The 13,944-nt window shown below is 41.5% G+C and overlaps 1 protein-coding gene across 9 annotated transcripts in view; it reads left to right on the top strand.

Annotated features, from left to right (window-relative positions):
* Positions 1 to 13,944, top strand: part of LOC125452281 (kelch-like protein 5) — a 140,957-nt gene that overhangs the window by 39,300 nt on the left and 87,713 nt on the right. For 7 of the 9 annotated variants that reach the window (XM_059647171.1, XM_059647159.1, XM_059647180.1 and 4 more), the window contains 2 exons: positions 7,709 to 7,785; positions 12,596 to 12,694. In XM_059647171.1, the coding sequence (XP_059503154.1) occupies positions 12,597 to 12,694 (98 nt within the window). In that variant the 5' untranslated portion in view covers positions 7,709 to 7,785; position 12,596. The remainder of the gene's footprint in view (positions 1 to 7,708; positions 7,786 to 12,595; positions 12,695 to 13,944) is intronic. The other 2 variants (XM_048530533.2, XM_048530542.2) reach the window with 1 other exon arrangement.

The raw sequence follows: 13,944 nt of genomic DNA on the forward strand, positions 1-13,944 counted from the left end.
ATACCTCAAGGGCTTCATCGATTCCCATCCTCCTCTACCTTACATACGCTTCATTTTTCTTTTGACCAAGGTCTTAACATCCCTAGGCATCCAAGGTTCATGTAACTTGACATACCCATGCTTAATTCTCACAGGAATATGCCACTTCTGAACTCTTACCAACTGCCGTTTGAAATACTACCATGTGTCCAATATGGCTTTACCCTCAAACACCGCCTCCAATCAACACCTTCCAGTTCCTGCCTGATATCGTTATAGTTTGCCTTCCCCCAATTTAATGCTTTCATCTGAGGACTACTGTCCACAAAATGCTCCCCCACTGAAACTTGACTCACCTGGCCTGGTTCATTTCCCAAAACTAAGCCCAGTATAACCCCTTCCCTGTTTGGACTGTGTCAAGAATCCCTGCCAAATGGTCCTTACAAATTCTGCTCCGTCCAGAATCCTTGTATGAAGTAAGTCCTGGCCAACAAAGAAGTAGTTAAAATCATCCACACACAACAATCCTATTGGTTTTACATCTTTCCAAAATTTGTCTGCATATTCTCTCCTCTACATCCCACTAGCTGTTGAGAGGCCTGTAGTATACCCCCAGCATTGTGATTTCACCTCCTATTCCTCAGTTCTATGCATATTTCCTTGATGCACGAGCCTTCTATTATGTCCTCCCTTGGTACAGCTGTGAGATATTGCATTAGCAGTAATGCAACGCCCCCATCCTTTTTACATGCCCCTTCTATCACACCTGAGACATCTAAACCTTGAGACATTCAGCTGCTAGTCCTGTCCCTCTTTCAGCCAAGTCTCCGTAATCACAATGACATCATAGTCGCAAGTACTAACCAAGGTTCATATACTTGCCTATTGTACTTCTTGCATTGAAATGGGATGGTGACTGCTGCCTCACAACACCAGGGACCTGGTTCAATTCCACCCTTGGGTGAATGTCTGTCTATGTGCAGTTTGCACATTTTCCCCGTGTCTGCGTAGATTTCCCCACACAGTCCAAAGGTGTGCAGGCTAGGTGGATTGGCCATGCTAAATTGCCTGTAGTGTTCAGGGATGTGTAGCTTAGGGGAGGGTTGTGGGTGGGATGCTCCAAATATTAGTGTGGACTTGTTGGGCCAAAGGGCCTGTTTCCACGCTGTAGGGATTCTATAAATCTATACTGTATGAAATATATGCATATTATGACGCGTGCACGCCCACACACACACGCCCGCGCCCCCAGCCCCCACCACACGCACACAAAAAATGCTGCATGCACCAGTGCTGCCTTGCCTGTCCCGGTTCGTAGTCACGTCTGTCTTGGTTTCTACCTCCCTCCACGTCTGCACCTACTGCCCTACTGCTCTGGTTCCCAACCCCTCGCCATACTATTTTTAAACCCTCCTCAACCACTCTGCCAAGTTTCCCACCCCAACGTAAGGACATTAGTTCTGGTCCTGCCCAGGTGTGACTCATCCAGTTTGTACAAATCCCACCTCTGCCACAACCGGCCCCAATGCCCAGGAATCTGAAACCTTGCCCCTCACACCAGATTTTCAGCCATGTGTTCATCATTCATACTCTGCTGTTTTGACTCTGACTAGCTTGTGATACTTTTAATAATCCTGAGTTAACTACCTCTGAGGTCTTACATTTCAACTTTCTTCCTAGTTCTCTAAATTCTGCTTTTAGGCCCTATTCCTTTTGTTTTAATAAAATCCTATGTTGTTAGTACCAATGTATACCACAACGACTGGCTGTTCGTCCTTTCCCTCCAGAATATTCTGGAACCACTCCAAGACATCCAGGACCCCAGCATCAGGGAGGCAACACACCATCCTGGACTCTCATTTGCAGCCACAGAAACTCCTATCTATTCCCCTTACTATTGAATCCCCTATAACTAACTATAGCTGTTTTCTCCTCCCTCGGCACCATGGTTGGCTGTGCTGCAATGAATTTAACTGCTGGTGTTATCCCCTGAGAGGCCGTTCCCCTCAACAGCATCCAGAATCGTCTGTCTGCTTTGCAGTGGAATAGCCACAGGAGATTCCTGCACTCCCGGTTTAGCCCTCTTGCTCTGCCTGGTGGTCACCCATTCCTTTCCTGCCCATGGTGTCTGAGTCTGTGGTGTGACCACCTCTCTATTTGTGCTATCGGTGATACTCTCTGCCTCGTGAATGCTCCATAGTAGTCCCCAACTCCAGCACCGCTCCAACTCCAAAACTCAGGCTTCCAGGAGCCGCATCTGGAGTTGGCACTGGAAATGTGCCTGGCTTCCCACATCAAGCCTGTGGAGCGACTACGAATTGGAGCTCTCCTGCCATGTCTTAACCCTTTAACTTAATTCTTCCTTACAATGGCAAATATTTTTGATACTAAATTGAAACTGCTGGTGCTCTCTGCTCCAAGAACAATTTCTCCAAACTTACCTGCTACTCACTATCAGTGGTTTCCAGAAGCTGTTTAGGCTTGCACACCTTTACTCACTGGATGTCTTGCTGCTGACCTTCCTCTACAATGTCAAAAGCCAATTATCCTAACTCCAGACATTGCCACGTGGGTTTTTCAGGGTATATCCTGGCCCAGCTGTATTTGCCTGCTTCATTACTAATCTTCCCTCCATCATAAAGTCTGAAATGAGAATGTTCGCTGGTGACTGCATTGCGAAGTATCTTTGTACCTCTTGCAATACAGAACTATTGTGTCCTGATGCAGTGTAACCTGGAAAGCATTCAAGGTTGGGCTGATAATTAATGAGTAATATTTGTGCCACCAAAGTGCTAGATAATAACAGAATCTGATTTCTTCCCCTGACATTGTGACATCATCATCACTGAATTTTCTATCAGCAAAAACCTGGTGTTGCCATTAATCTGAATTTGAAACGACCTGTTAGATAAATACTATTCATTCAAGAATTGGTCGGAGGTAGGGGCCTCTGGCTCCTCAAAGCCTGTCCACTGTTTGGAAGGCACAAGGCAAAAGTTTGATGGAATGCTTCATACTTAACTCGAAGAGTGCAACTCCAACAACACTCATCAAACTCAACACTATTTAAGCCAAGATTAAAAAAAAGTGTAGAGCTGGATGAACACAGCAGGCCAAGCAGCATCATAGGAGCAGAAAAGCTGCCGTTTCGGGCCTAGACCTTTCTTCTTAAATGGGGGAGGGGGAGGGGGAGAGGGTTCTGAAATAAATATGGAGAGGGGGGAGGCAGATCAAAGATAGATAGAGGAGAAAATAGGTGAAGAGGAGACAGACAAGTTAAAGGCGGGATGGAGCCAGTAGAGGTGAGTATAGGTGGTGAGGTAGGGAGGGGATAGGTCAGTCCCCAGAGGACAGATAGGTCAAGGGGCAGGATGAGGTTAGTAGGCAGGAAATGGGGGTGTGGCTTGAGGTGGGCAGAGGGGATAGGTGAAAGTAAGAACAGATTAGGGAGGTGGGGATGAGCTGGGCTGGTCCTTGTCCATCATTTTAATCATTCATTCTTTCCAATATAAACATGCAGTGGCAGCAATATGTACCATCTGCAAAATGCATCATAACAACTTGCCAATGTTCCTTTCACGGTAATTTCCAAATCCATCACTTAGAAACACAACAGCAGCAAATCCGTAGGACCACTACAACCTGCAAATTTCCCTCCAAACCACATACTGTCCTGACTTGGAACTATATCCATGTTCATTCACTGTCCCTAAAGTAAACTTCTGGATGCTCTTCCCCACCTGCACGAGGAGGAGTGCAGGAAGATAACTCATCACAATCTCCTAAAGGCCAATTAGAAATTTCAACAAAGTGACATCCCATCACACGTGAATGAACAAAAAACAAAGCCCTGGTTGTATATGGTGAATATACATATGGTCTGTGCATCCTTCTCGAGATGGTTGCATTGCCTTAATACAGAAACTAATAATATTCTGGAGCATCGGTTCAAGTCCCAACTAGTGAAATTTTAAATTTAGTTAATAATTCTGAAATTGAAAACTGGTTTCTGTGGTGCTGATCATGAAACTGCCATCAATTGTCATTAAACCCATCTGGTTTACTGTTGCCCTTTTTGGGGAAGGAAATCTGCTGTCTTTGCATAATCTCTAGACCTGCAGAAAAATCATTGATTTTTAACTGAGTGTCTGCATCTTCATTTGTTTGAAATGATTTTGTAACTGAAACAAAAGTACACAAGGCTGCAGGTTTGATTTTAGCAATAAGACAAGATTATTACACGTAAGAAAGATATCTACGTTTAACTCTATTACAAAGATTTGAAAACACACAACAAAACAAAATCCTACATGTTCCTTCGATATCAAAAAATCATTAGTTTTGACGTAACTCCTTCTCTGTACTAGTTCTGAGTGCTATGAGTCCTTTTCCATTTCAGAACCTTGACCATTCTCACAACTGAAAGTTTAGATACACTATCATTTAATAATCTGAATTTAATAATCTAATAAATGTCATTTGTCTGGAAGTTTCACAAACTACAGTCTTTGAGGTAACTTACTGAATAATGTCTTTTGTTGTGGGGAAAGACAACAGTTGCTTCTGACACCATTCAGACGTCCTTTGAACTAGCCGAAAGCTTTTGGACGAAAATAAAAATAAAATCCTGCTCGCCCTAAACTCTGTTAAATTAATGGTTTAAAGTTTCTCTGTCGGGTTGTAAAAGACCACAGTTCAAACCAGCTTTGACTAACATTGCAGGAGGCATATGCTGATTTTAAAGTCATGGTTCCAGAAAGACCGACAGTCGACTCTTAAAACTTTTCACAAGAATAGACCAAGACCCTTATGCCACTATTTTAAACATTTAAAAAGAAAGATATGAATCTCACCTTCTACCAAGCCTCCCCACCAAGGAAAAATAGAAACGTATCTTTGAGAAATGTTAATTTCCCAACAAAAGTCCTTATCAACACTAGTTCTTTGTCACAGTAGCAACAATAACATAGAGACATTAAACATAAGGTATCATGGCAACCATATTTTAGAACATAGAACATAGAACATAGAACAGTACAGCACAGAACAGGCCCTTCAGCCCACAATGTTGTGCCGACCATTGATCCTCATGGATGCACCCTCAAATTTCTGTGACCATATGCATGTCCAGCAGTCTCTTAAATGACCCCAATGACCTTGCTTCCACAACTGCTGCTGGCAACGCATTCCATGCTCTCACAACTCTCTGCGTAAAGAACCTGCCTCTGACATCCCCTCTATACTTTCCACCAACCAGCTTAAAACTATGACCCCTCGTGCTAGCCATTTCTGCCCTGGGAAATAGTCTCTGGCTATCGACTCTATCTATGCCTCTCATTATCTTGTATACCTCAATTAGGTCCCCTCTCCTCCTCCTTTTCTCCAATGAAAAGAGACCGAGCTCAGTCAACCTCTCTTCATAAGATAAGCCCTCCAGTCCAGGCAGCATCCTGGTAAACCTCCTCTGAACCCTCTCCAAAGCATCCACATCTTTCCTATAATAGGGCGCCCAGAACTGGACGCAGTATTCCAAGTGCGGTCTAAAAATTTTGCAAGTCTATTTACATGAGACTCTGTTTCCTTAATATCTACAGTTTAAGTATTTATTTTTTTTTTGTCAGGCACGTGAATTATTTTTAAATCGTGTGGTTGGATGTTTAAACTCCACAGAAACGATGTTAAATCCTAGCCCCAAAAATTTTCCAAAAAAATTTCAAAGGATTATGATCCATTTAAGTACCAGTTTCTTCAGTCTTGCTGATGTAAATTTCAGAATGGTGTAGAGCCAACACAAGGCACTGATGTCTCTTTCTTCACTGTTGCATATTTCAGTTGACTTAGTCAGTTTCTTTCAAAAAAAAACTGATGAGCTGCTCAATCACCATCTTATTTTGTAGTAAAATGACACCCTGACTGATGATTCAGGCACCAACACCAGTTTGAATTGCATCTCATAATTAAGCACTGCTAAAACCAGTGAGTTTGTTAACACAGCTTTCAAGTTGTCAAAGGCACTGTGAAATTCTTGTATCCATTCAAGTTCTTTGCCTTTCTTAAGAGTGAATACGAAGTACGGACGCTGGAGAATGCGAGATAACAAAGTGTAGAGCTGGATGAACACAGCAGGCCAAGCAGCATATTAGGAGTGCAAAAGCTGATGTGTCGGGCCTAGATCCTTCATCAGAAAAGGGTCTTGGCCAGAAACGTCAGCTTTCGTGCTCCTAAGATGCTGCTTGGCCTGCTGTGTTCATCCAGCTCTACACTTTGCCTTCCTTAACAGGTTTGATAAGGCATAACTGTGCTGTAATTTGGAAGAATTTTCCAATAAAACCCACTCATGCCAAAATATTAGATTAGATTACCTACAGTGTGGAAACAGGCCCTTTGGCCCAACAGGTCCACACCGCCCTTTGAAGCATCCCACCCAGACCCATCTCCCTTTAACCCACACACCCCTGAACACTACGTGCAACTTAGCATGGCCAGTCCACCCAGCCTGCACATCTTTGGACTGTTGGAGGAAACCGGAGCACCCAGAGGAAACCATATTGCACTGTCTTGCATTTTGACTTCAGTTTGGAAAAATCCAAAATAGCCCTGACTTTCACTGTATGTGCTACTTAGCGTCCTGGCCCAAATAATCACTTTTTACTTTGGCAAATTTGAGTTTTAGCCAGATTTATACCCAAATTGGTGTTTTCTGTAGCGAGACTAAATGTAATTCAGACTTTAATCAGGTTCATTTCAAATTACTAAAAGCTTTTCAACTAGAATATTAAAAAAAACTGCTCATCCTAGATTCTGATAGGCTAATCGTTTGACTTTTATTTTGCTCTCTCCAGTCATTGAAACCCGAAAGTAAAAACAAAGTTTCTTCAGCACTCCAGGAGAGAATTTTAAAATTGTGATTGCAGAAAACTGACCTAGTTAATTTTTAAACTTCTTCACAATAATAGACCAATACCCACATGCAATTAGTTCAAACCCAAGCTCTAAATATATTAAAAAAGCATATAAATCGGATACCCTTTATCTCAAGTGGTAGAGCAATTAGTGACCAGAAACAGTTAGCAATGGATCCAGTGGGAATTGAAGAGAATGCAGTGAGTTATTGTGATCTGGAATGCACTTTTCAAAATGGTGATGGAAGCAGATTTAGCAGTAACTGTTGGTCGGGAATTTGTATATTTGAAATGGTTAATTTTAGGCAAAAAGTGGGGAGTTAAGTTTTTTTCTAAGAAACAGCACAAATGACTTTCTATTGTATATGATTCTATCTCTATGATTGTGATTTGCCAGTTTTCTTTTGCAATGTTTTGGTTTTCTGATTCATTTTATTAATATTGACTTTATTCATAATATCCATTAATTTTTATATTATTTGTGCAAACTCATAATATAAGTCCTGTACCATGACTACTGTTGAGTCAAATATTGGAAAAATCAGAACATCATTGAGAAATTAAGGTGAAACAGATGGGGGTGGACTGGTAAAAGATGTTCAAAAGTTATTTGATCATATGTTATGTTTCTACATTGGTTAAAGACTAGTTTGAGAAATCGTATATTTCTGTTGTATTTGATGACTTCTCAATTGCTTTAATTCTTGTGTGAAAATATCTTACTATTTTTCATGGAGTGCCCAAGTTATCATCACTTAGAGTTCTGAATCACATTAAAGTAATTATATTATTTTGAGAGACTTCACGTGAAATCTTTTGTTTTTCAGAATGACTGAAGCGATTTCATTGTTTCGGGATGCATTTTCTCATGTTCAGCAATAGGAAATTAAAAACCTGAATGTTGGTAGGTGATCATAACTTTTTTGTTGTACTTGCAGTGGTGGTATTATTTATGTTATAAGGGTAGTTGTTTATGACAGCTTATAGAAATGCAGTTCTTCTGCAGAATTATGAGGGGAAAAATCCAGGTTAATAAAATCCAAATGCCTGATGAGTCAAATTTTGGAAAAATGTAAGTTGCTTCAAGGTACGGGAGAAAGATTTAAAGAAGACATGAGGCACAACTTTTTTACCTAGAGAGTAGTTAGTGCATGAAGTGAACTGCCAGAGGAAATGGTGGATGCAGGTACAGTTACAGCATTTGAAAGATGTTAGGATAAATCCATGAATAGGAAAGGTTTGGAGGGATATGGGCCAAATGCAGGCAGGTGGGACTAGTTTAGTTTGAGAATATGGCCACGTGAAGTAGTTGGACCAACGGGTTAGTTTCCATGTTGTACAACTCTATGACACAGATTTTAAGGAGCATCTTAAAAGAGGATTGAGAGTTGGAGAGGTTTGGGGAAGGAATTGCATGCCTGGCTGCCAATGACAGAATGTTTAAAATTGTAGATGTATAAAAGATCAGGCTTAGGCTGTATTCCTCCATGAAAAATTTGAAATTGAGGATGAAAGTTTTAATATTGAGGCACTGCTCAATCAGGCGAATGTAACTCATCATTACAAGGGTGATATGTGAATAATATTTGGTGACAGTTAAGACATTTTTTTAAGGAAAGAGCAAAATGCTCTCTAGTGAAAAGAAGCTCTGTGACCCTTGTCATCATCTTCTACAATTTCCTTTCATTGACTATCAGATTTCCAACTAAAAAGAAGTGCAGAATTTACCACCTTCACTTGGCTCATGTCTAGATCTTCCTGATTTGAGTTTATCATAAATTCTAAATGGGGCATTTTGCATTAGCTAACTTTAAATTTATGGATATTGGAAGATGATCATCTGGCGGAGAGCATTAGAATAGTTTTCCAAAGAGAACAAAGGAGCATGGATGAAAGTTTCAGTTGTAGGGGTGATGATAAAGGATCAAAATTGGATGATATGGATTTGTAACAAAGTGATCTTAGTAATATGGGGGTGTAGTTCATTTTAGTCACCAAGGTTGTGAAAAATCCAGTTCAGCCTTAGCAAGTTGGCATAAGGAGGCATCAGGCTAAAATTGGGATTGTTTGCATTTTGTTGTTTGTGTTACAGGTGCCAGTTCTGGCAAAAAAAATTGCATCCAATGCGTGCAATCACACTTCTACCGTGAATTATGCCAAAGACTATCTTGGGGTAAAAGTAAAAAAAAAAACTGCACCTGAAGCAAGCAGTAAACATTTGTACATGCAAATAGATTGTCTGTTCCTGATCCCTCTTCCAATTCTAGGTTAGCTTGAGGTAGTTAGTTGGTTTTCCCACAGACAGTTTACAATATCCCATCATTTATAACAAGTCGTAAGCATTTATCCTGTTCATCACTACATCAGTCATGAAATGTTTAACTACATTCCTCATACTGGCCTCTAAGCTCCACCCAGATTTCTCCCCCTTAGGTCCTGGCCATGACCCATTAGACTCCCATCCACACCTCACCACCACTTCTGAACTTTGCAATCTTCCCACTTGATTCAGGGTAGGACTGAGTTATGTTGACATTGTGATTAAATTACTTGACTAGTAATCCAGAGGTGTGGACAAATGACCTGATGGCATGAGTTCAGATTCCACAATAGTTGCTGGGGTTCACATTCCATTTGTTAATTATATCTGGAATAAAAATTATCATTGTAGTATTGGTGCTATTTGAACTGCCATTGTTTGTTGTAAATTTATTTGATTTACTCATGTCCTTTAGGGAAGGAGATCTGCTGTCTTTACCCAGCATGGACTAGATGTGGCTCCAGAACAAGACCATCATGGCCAACTCCAACTTGTTGTCTGAAGTGGCATAGCCACTCCATTAATGTCAGTTAGGGATGGGAAATGATTGCTAGTCTTCTCAGAGAAGCCCCCATCTCATGAATTTAAATAAAATAATCCCAAAAAAACTGAAGTTTCTGCCATTACTCGTGATGTATGTGTCTTCTGACATGCTTGTGGTCACTGAAGCATTCTGTTCCTCCTTCAGACCCCACAATCAATCCCAGATTTGGAACTCGGAGTACTGACCTGTGTAATGTCCTTCCACAGCATGCATACACTGCTTAGAATTTGGCATGCCCAAGTTTCTAATTCATTGACTCAGATATACAGTTAGTAGATATATTAAAATGGTCATTCTAGCAAGGGTTCGAAAGACATGAAAGATAAAAATTGCATTGATTTTGTGGATAGGAGGAAGTTACAGCTGTGCTTAGAACTCCAAAATAGCAATCACAGCAGGCACGCATTTATGGGCAGATTATGCCAGTTTCCATATGGTGTGGCATTAGTCAGCAATCAGTGAATATCTGCCAGAAGAATGGAGAAAAGGCAGAACATGAGGTCATATGTGTGCCATATTGGAACTCTATTTTCCAGCTTATGTCTGCTCTTGACATAAGTTCAGAAAGGTGGAACCTATCATCAGTGCAATTTAAAGGGGTTATCAACTTGCATGTTTACTTTTGGCTTTTGTTTTGACTTGAAAATTGTACTGTGTTTTCTGTATGTGTTTCATGTTATGTAAGTGTACAGGCAGAAGTTTGGTAAGAGCTGAAGGACCTTTGTGATCACATCAAGACTTCTGCACAAATCTATTGCTCCCTGACGTGAATACACAGGAATACATTCTCCTTTGAATACAGTATGGCTTGGGGAATGAACAGAGGCTATATAGAGCCAAACAAATTGCCAGAAGAGGGAGGAGGTGAGGCAGAAGGCCTCTCAGCAAGAGACCATAGACCTCAAGGATGTTACAACATAACACATAGAACAATACAGCGCAGAACAGGCCTTTCGGTCCTCGATGTTGCCGGCCTGTGAACTAATCTAACCCCATCCCCCTACGATATCCCATCATCATCCATCTGCTTATCCAACGACTGTTTAAATGCCCCTAATGTGGCTGAGTTCACTACATTGACAGGCAGGGCATTCCACGTCCTTACCACTCTCTGAGTAAAGAACCTGCCTCTGACATCTGTCTTAAATCTATCACCCCTCAATTTGTAGCTATGCCCCCTCGTACAAGCTGTTGTCATCACTCTTGGAAAAAGACTCTCACTGTTCACCCTGTCGAATCCTCTGATCATCTTGTATGTCTCTATTAAATCCCCTCTAAGCCTTCTCTCCAATGAGAACAGGCCCAAGTCCCTCAGCCTTTCTTCATTAGGCCTTCGCTGCAGACCAGGCATCATCCTGGTAAATCTCCTCTGCACCTTTTCCAATGCTTCCACATTCTTCCTGGAATGGGGCAACCAGAACTGCACTCAGTATTTCAAGTGAGGCCTCACTAGTGTTTTGTACAATTGCAGCATGACAGCACGGCTCTGGAGCTCAATCCCTCTACCAATAAAATCTAACATACGGTGAGCCTTTTTAACAGCACTATGAACCTGGGTGGCAACTTTCAGGGATCTATGTACATGGACATCAAGATCCCACTGCACATCCACACTACCAAGAATCTTGCCATTGACCCAGTATTCTGCATTCCTATTATTCTTCCAAAACATCAGCTTTCCTGCTCCTCTGATGCTGTTTGGCCTGTTGGGTTCATCCAACTCTATACGATATTTAGGTGAATTCAGTTTGTTAACAAGTGATGCGTATGCAAAGTCACAAAAGGTTCTCTATTCATTAATAAATAATAAGTTTTCATTCATTCCATTGCTGGAGAAGAGTTGCTTAAATGAGCACATGGTTTCATGAGGGTTGCATAATTCCCTGTGGTGCAGGATATCCATGACTGTTCGTGAATTACGTTCTGGCCATTAAATGTCAACCCTAATTGTCTTTCTGGACCTGAAAGGAATTCTACTCCCTCAATATCCAGTTACTGTATAACCATAGGCAAAAAATCATTGCAACTTACTTGATTGGCACCCAGTTTATCACCTTTGATGCTCAATCCCTCCAACACTGACACAGAGGGCTACCATCTACGGGCCTCCTCAGATGGCAACTTTTAAACATGCAATCCATACCACCTTGAAGGTTAAGGGCAACAAATATACGGGAGCATAACCACGTTCCTGTTCCCTTCCAAGCTAAACACCATCCTGATTTGGATCCATCTCACTGTTCTTTCATTGTTGTGCGTCAGAATTCTGCACCTCCCTTCCTAGCAGCATTGTGAGTGCATACGGGCTGCCACATCCTCAAGACAATTAGGTTAGGCAACAAATGCTGGACTCATCATTGACACCCTTGTTGCATGAAGGGACAGTAACATTTTGTTGTGTCTACCCATCGCTATTGGTCTCATCATGTGCTCATCTCGGTGCTTAATAGCAGAAATGTGTGGTCTCACCTTTTGGTGTGCTGGCACTGGTACTACCCTTTCTGGTTTCAGGCCACTTATGCCAGAGTCTCACCACAGATCCCAACTTGAAATTATATGCAGTATCGGCATCTGACCATGTGGGAATTGAGAGATGCTGCATTTTCTTTGCTGTTTTGCTGATACCTGACCAAGTTATACTTGTTTAGTATCTGAAAGGAGGAAAGCATGAGTAAGTGTTTGGCACAGGCAGGAGGGAAAATCAAGAGGTGATACTCGCTCTATCTGTAGTTGGTACACAAGACATCAGTGTGCGATGAGGGTGAGGTGGGAGAGAGAGAATTAGGTATGTGGATACTGATTTTTTCAATGCTATGGCTGCGTCACTTATTTATTTAAATTCATTCACAGGATGAGGGTGTCTCTGGCTCGGCACCGTTCATTGCCCAGAGGACAGTTCAGAGTCAAACACATTACTGTGGGTCTGGAGTCACATGTAGGCCAGACCAGGTAAGGATGACAGTTTCCTTTCCTAAAGGACATGTAGTGAACCAGTTGGCTTTTTCCTGACAATTAACAATGGATTCATGGTCATCATTAGATCCTTAATTCTAGGATTTTATTGAATTCAAATTCCACCATCTGCCATGGCGGGATTTGAATGTGATGTGGGTCTCTGGTCCAGCGGTAACATCATTAGGCTATCGCCACTGACCACAGTCTCAGTCTTAAATATAACAAGAATGACCAGGATAGACTTGATTGTGTGGTTTGGAGCATGTAGTTGTGCCTGGCTCTCCAGTTCAGTATTGTTGCCTCCTGGTGCCTTGCAAGAGAAATTTTAAGTGTATATTTGAATGATGTGCTATTTCTTTGGGTAATCTGACAGTCATGGTTGAACAGTTAGTATGTAGAATTTGAGAGATGTAGGTGGTGAGACTTATAGCAGTGCTAAACTGGGATTGATTGGAGCGTTGAATGTCAAGGATAAGACACGAAGTCGTACAAATTGTTGGTACATGAATGTTTGGTGTGTTGTGATTTTGCATATTTATCTGAGGCTAGTGGTGTAGTTCATAGGATGTGGCATTTGAAGATGACCTTCACCACTTGTGTGAGATCATTTAATGTTTCACAGCACTTACACTGTTTCATGATCTCGATTGCTGGTATTGTTTGCCATGGCTGACGCTGCCTTAAGAACATGCTTGGAAGGCACGTCCAGCACCCCCTCCCAAACCATCAGCACTACCACAACCAGCCTCTCAAGTCCTCCAGTACACTCTCCAAAAATCTTGGAATACATTATCTCGCAGGTTTAGCCATTCTTCAATATTTCCCAAGTCTGAATAATTTCCTCCTTGACCACCCACACTGCTGCACCATTAATACACTTCTCCTTTAAGAGGGACTGGCTGACTTTAAATAGTGCTAGGAGTTTATAGTATTAGCCCCATGATGAGGCATCTGATCAGTACAGTCAGTACAGCCTTTGGGTGTTCTAACTTGGTTCTCAGCTTGATGACATGAGTATGTAACACAAGTCACGTGCTGCCTGCATTGCTATCATCAGGCCTATGTCAATTGTGCATTGAAATCTTCATGTACCTTTTCAGAAGCCATCAAAATTTAGATTTCAGAATTATTTTATAACGTGGCTATTAAAGCACATACTTTCAATTTACCAAATTGAATGGTTATTTGCAAATTAAATTAAAGGACTCAGTAAAGGTATTAAATTGATAGCTCCAGCTAAAAAA

The sequence above is a fragment of the Stegostoma tigrinum genome, chromosome 1, assembly GCF_030684315.1.
Source record: "Stegostoma tigrinum isolate sSteTig4 chromosome 1, sSteTig4.hap1, whole genome shotgun sequence".
Taxonomy (NCBI): domain Eukaryota; kingdom Metazoa; phylum Chordata; class Chondrichthyes; order Orectolobiformes; family Stegostomatidae; genus Stegostoma; species Stegostoma tigrinum.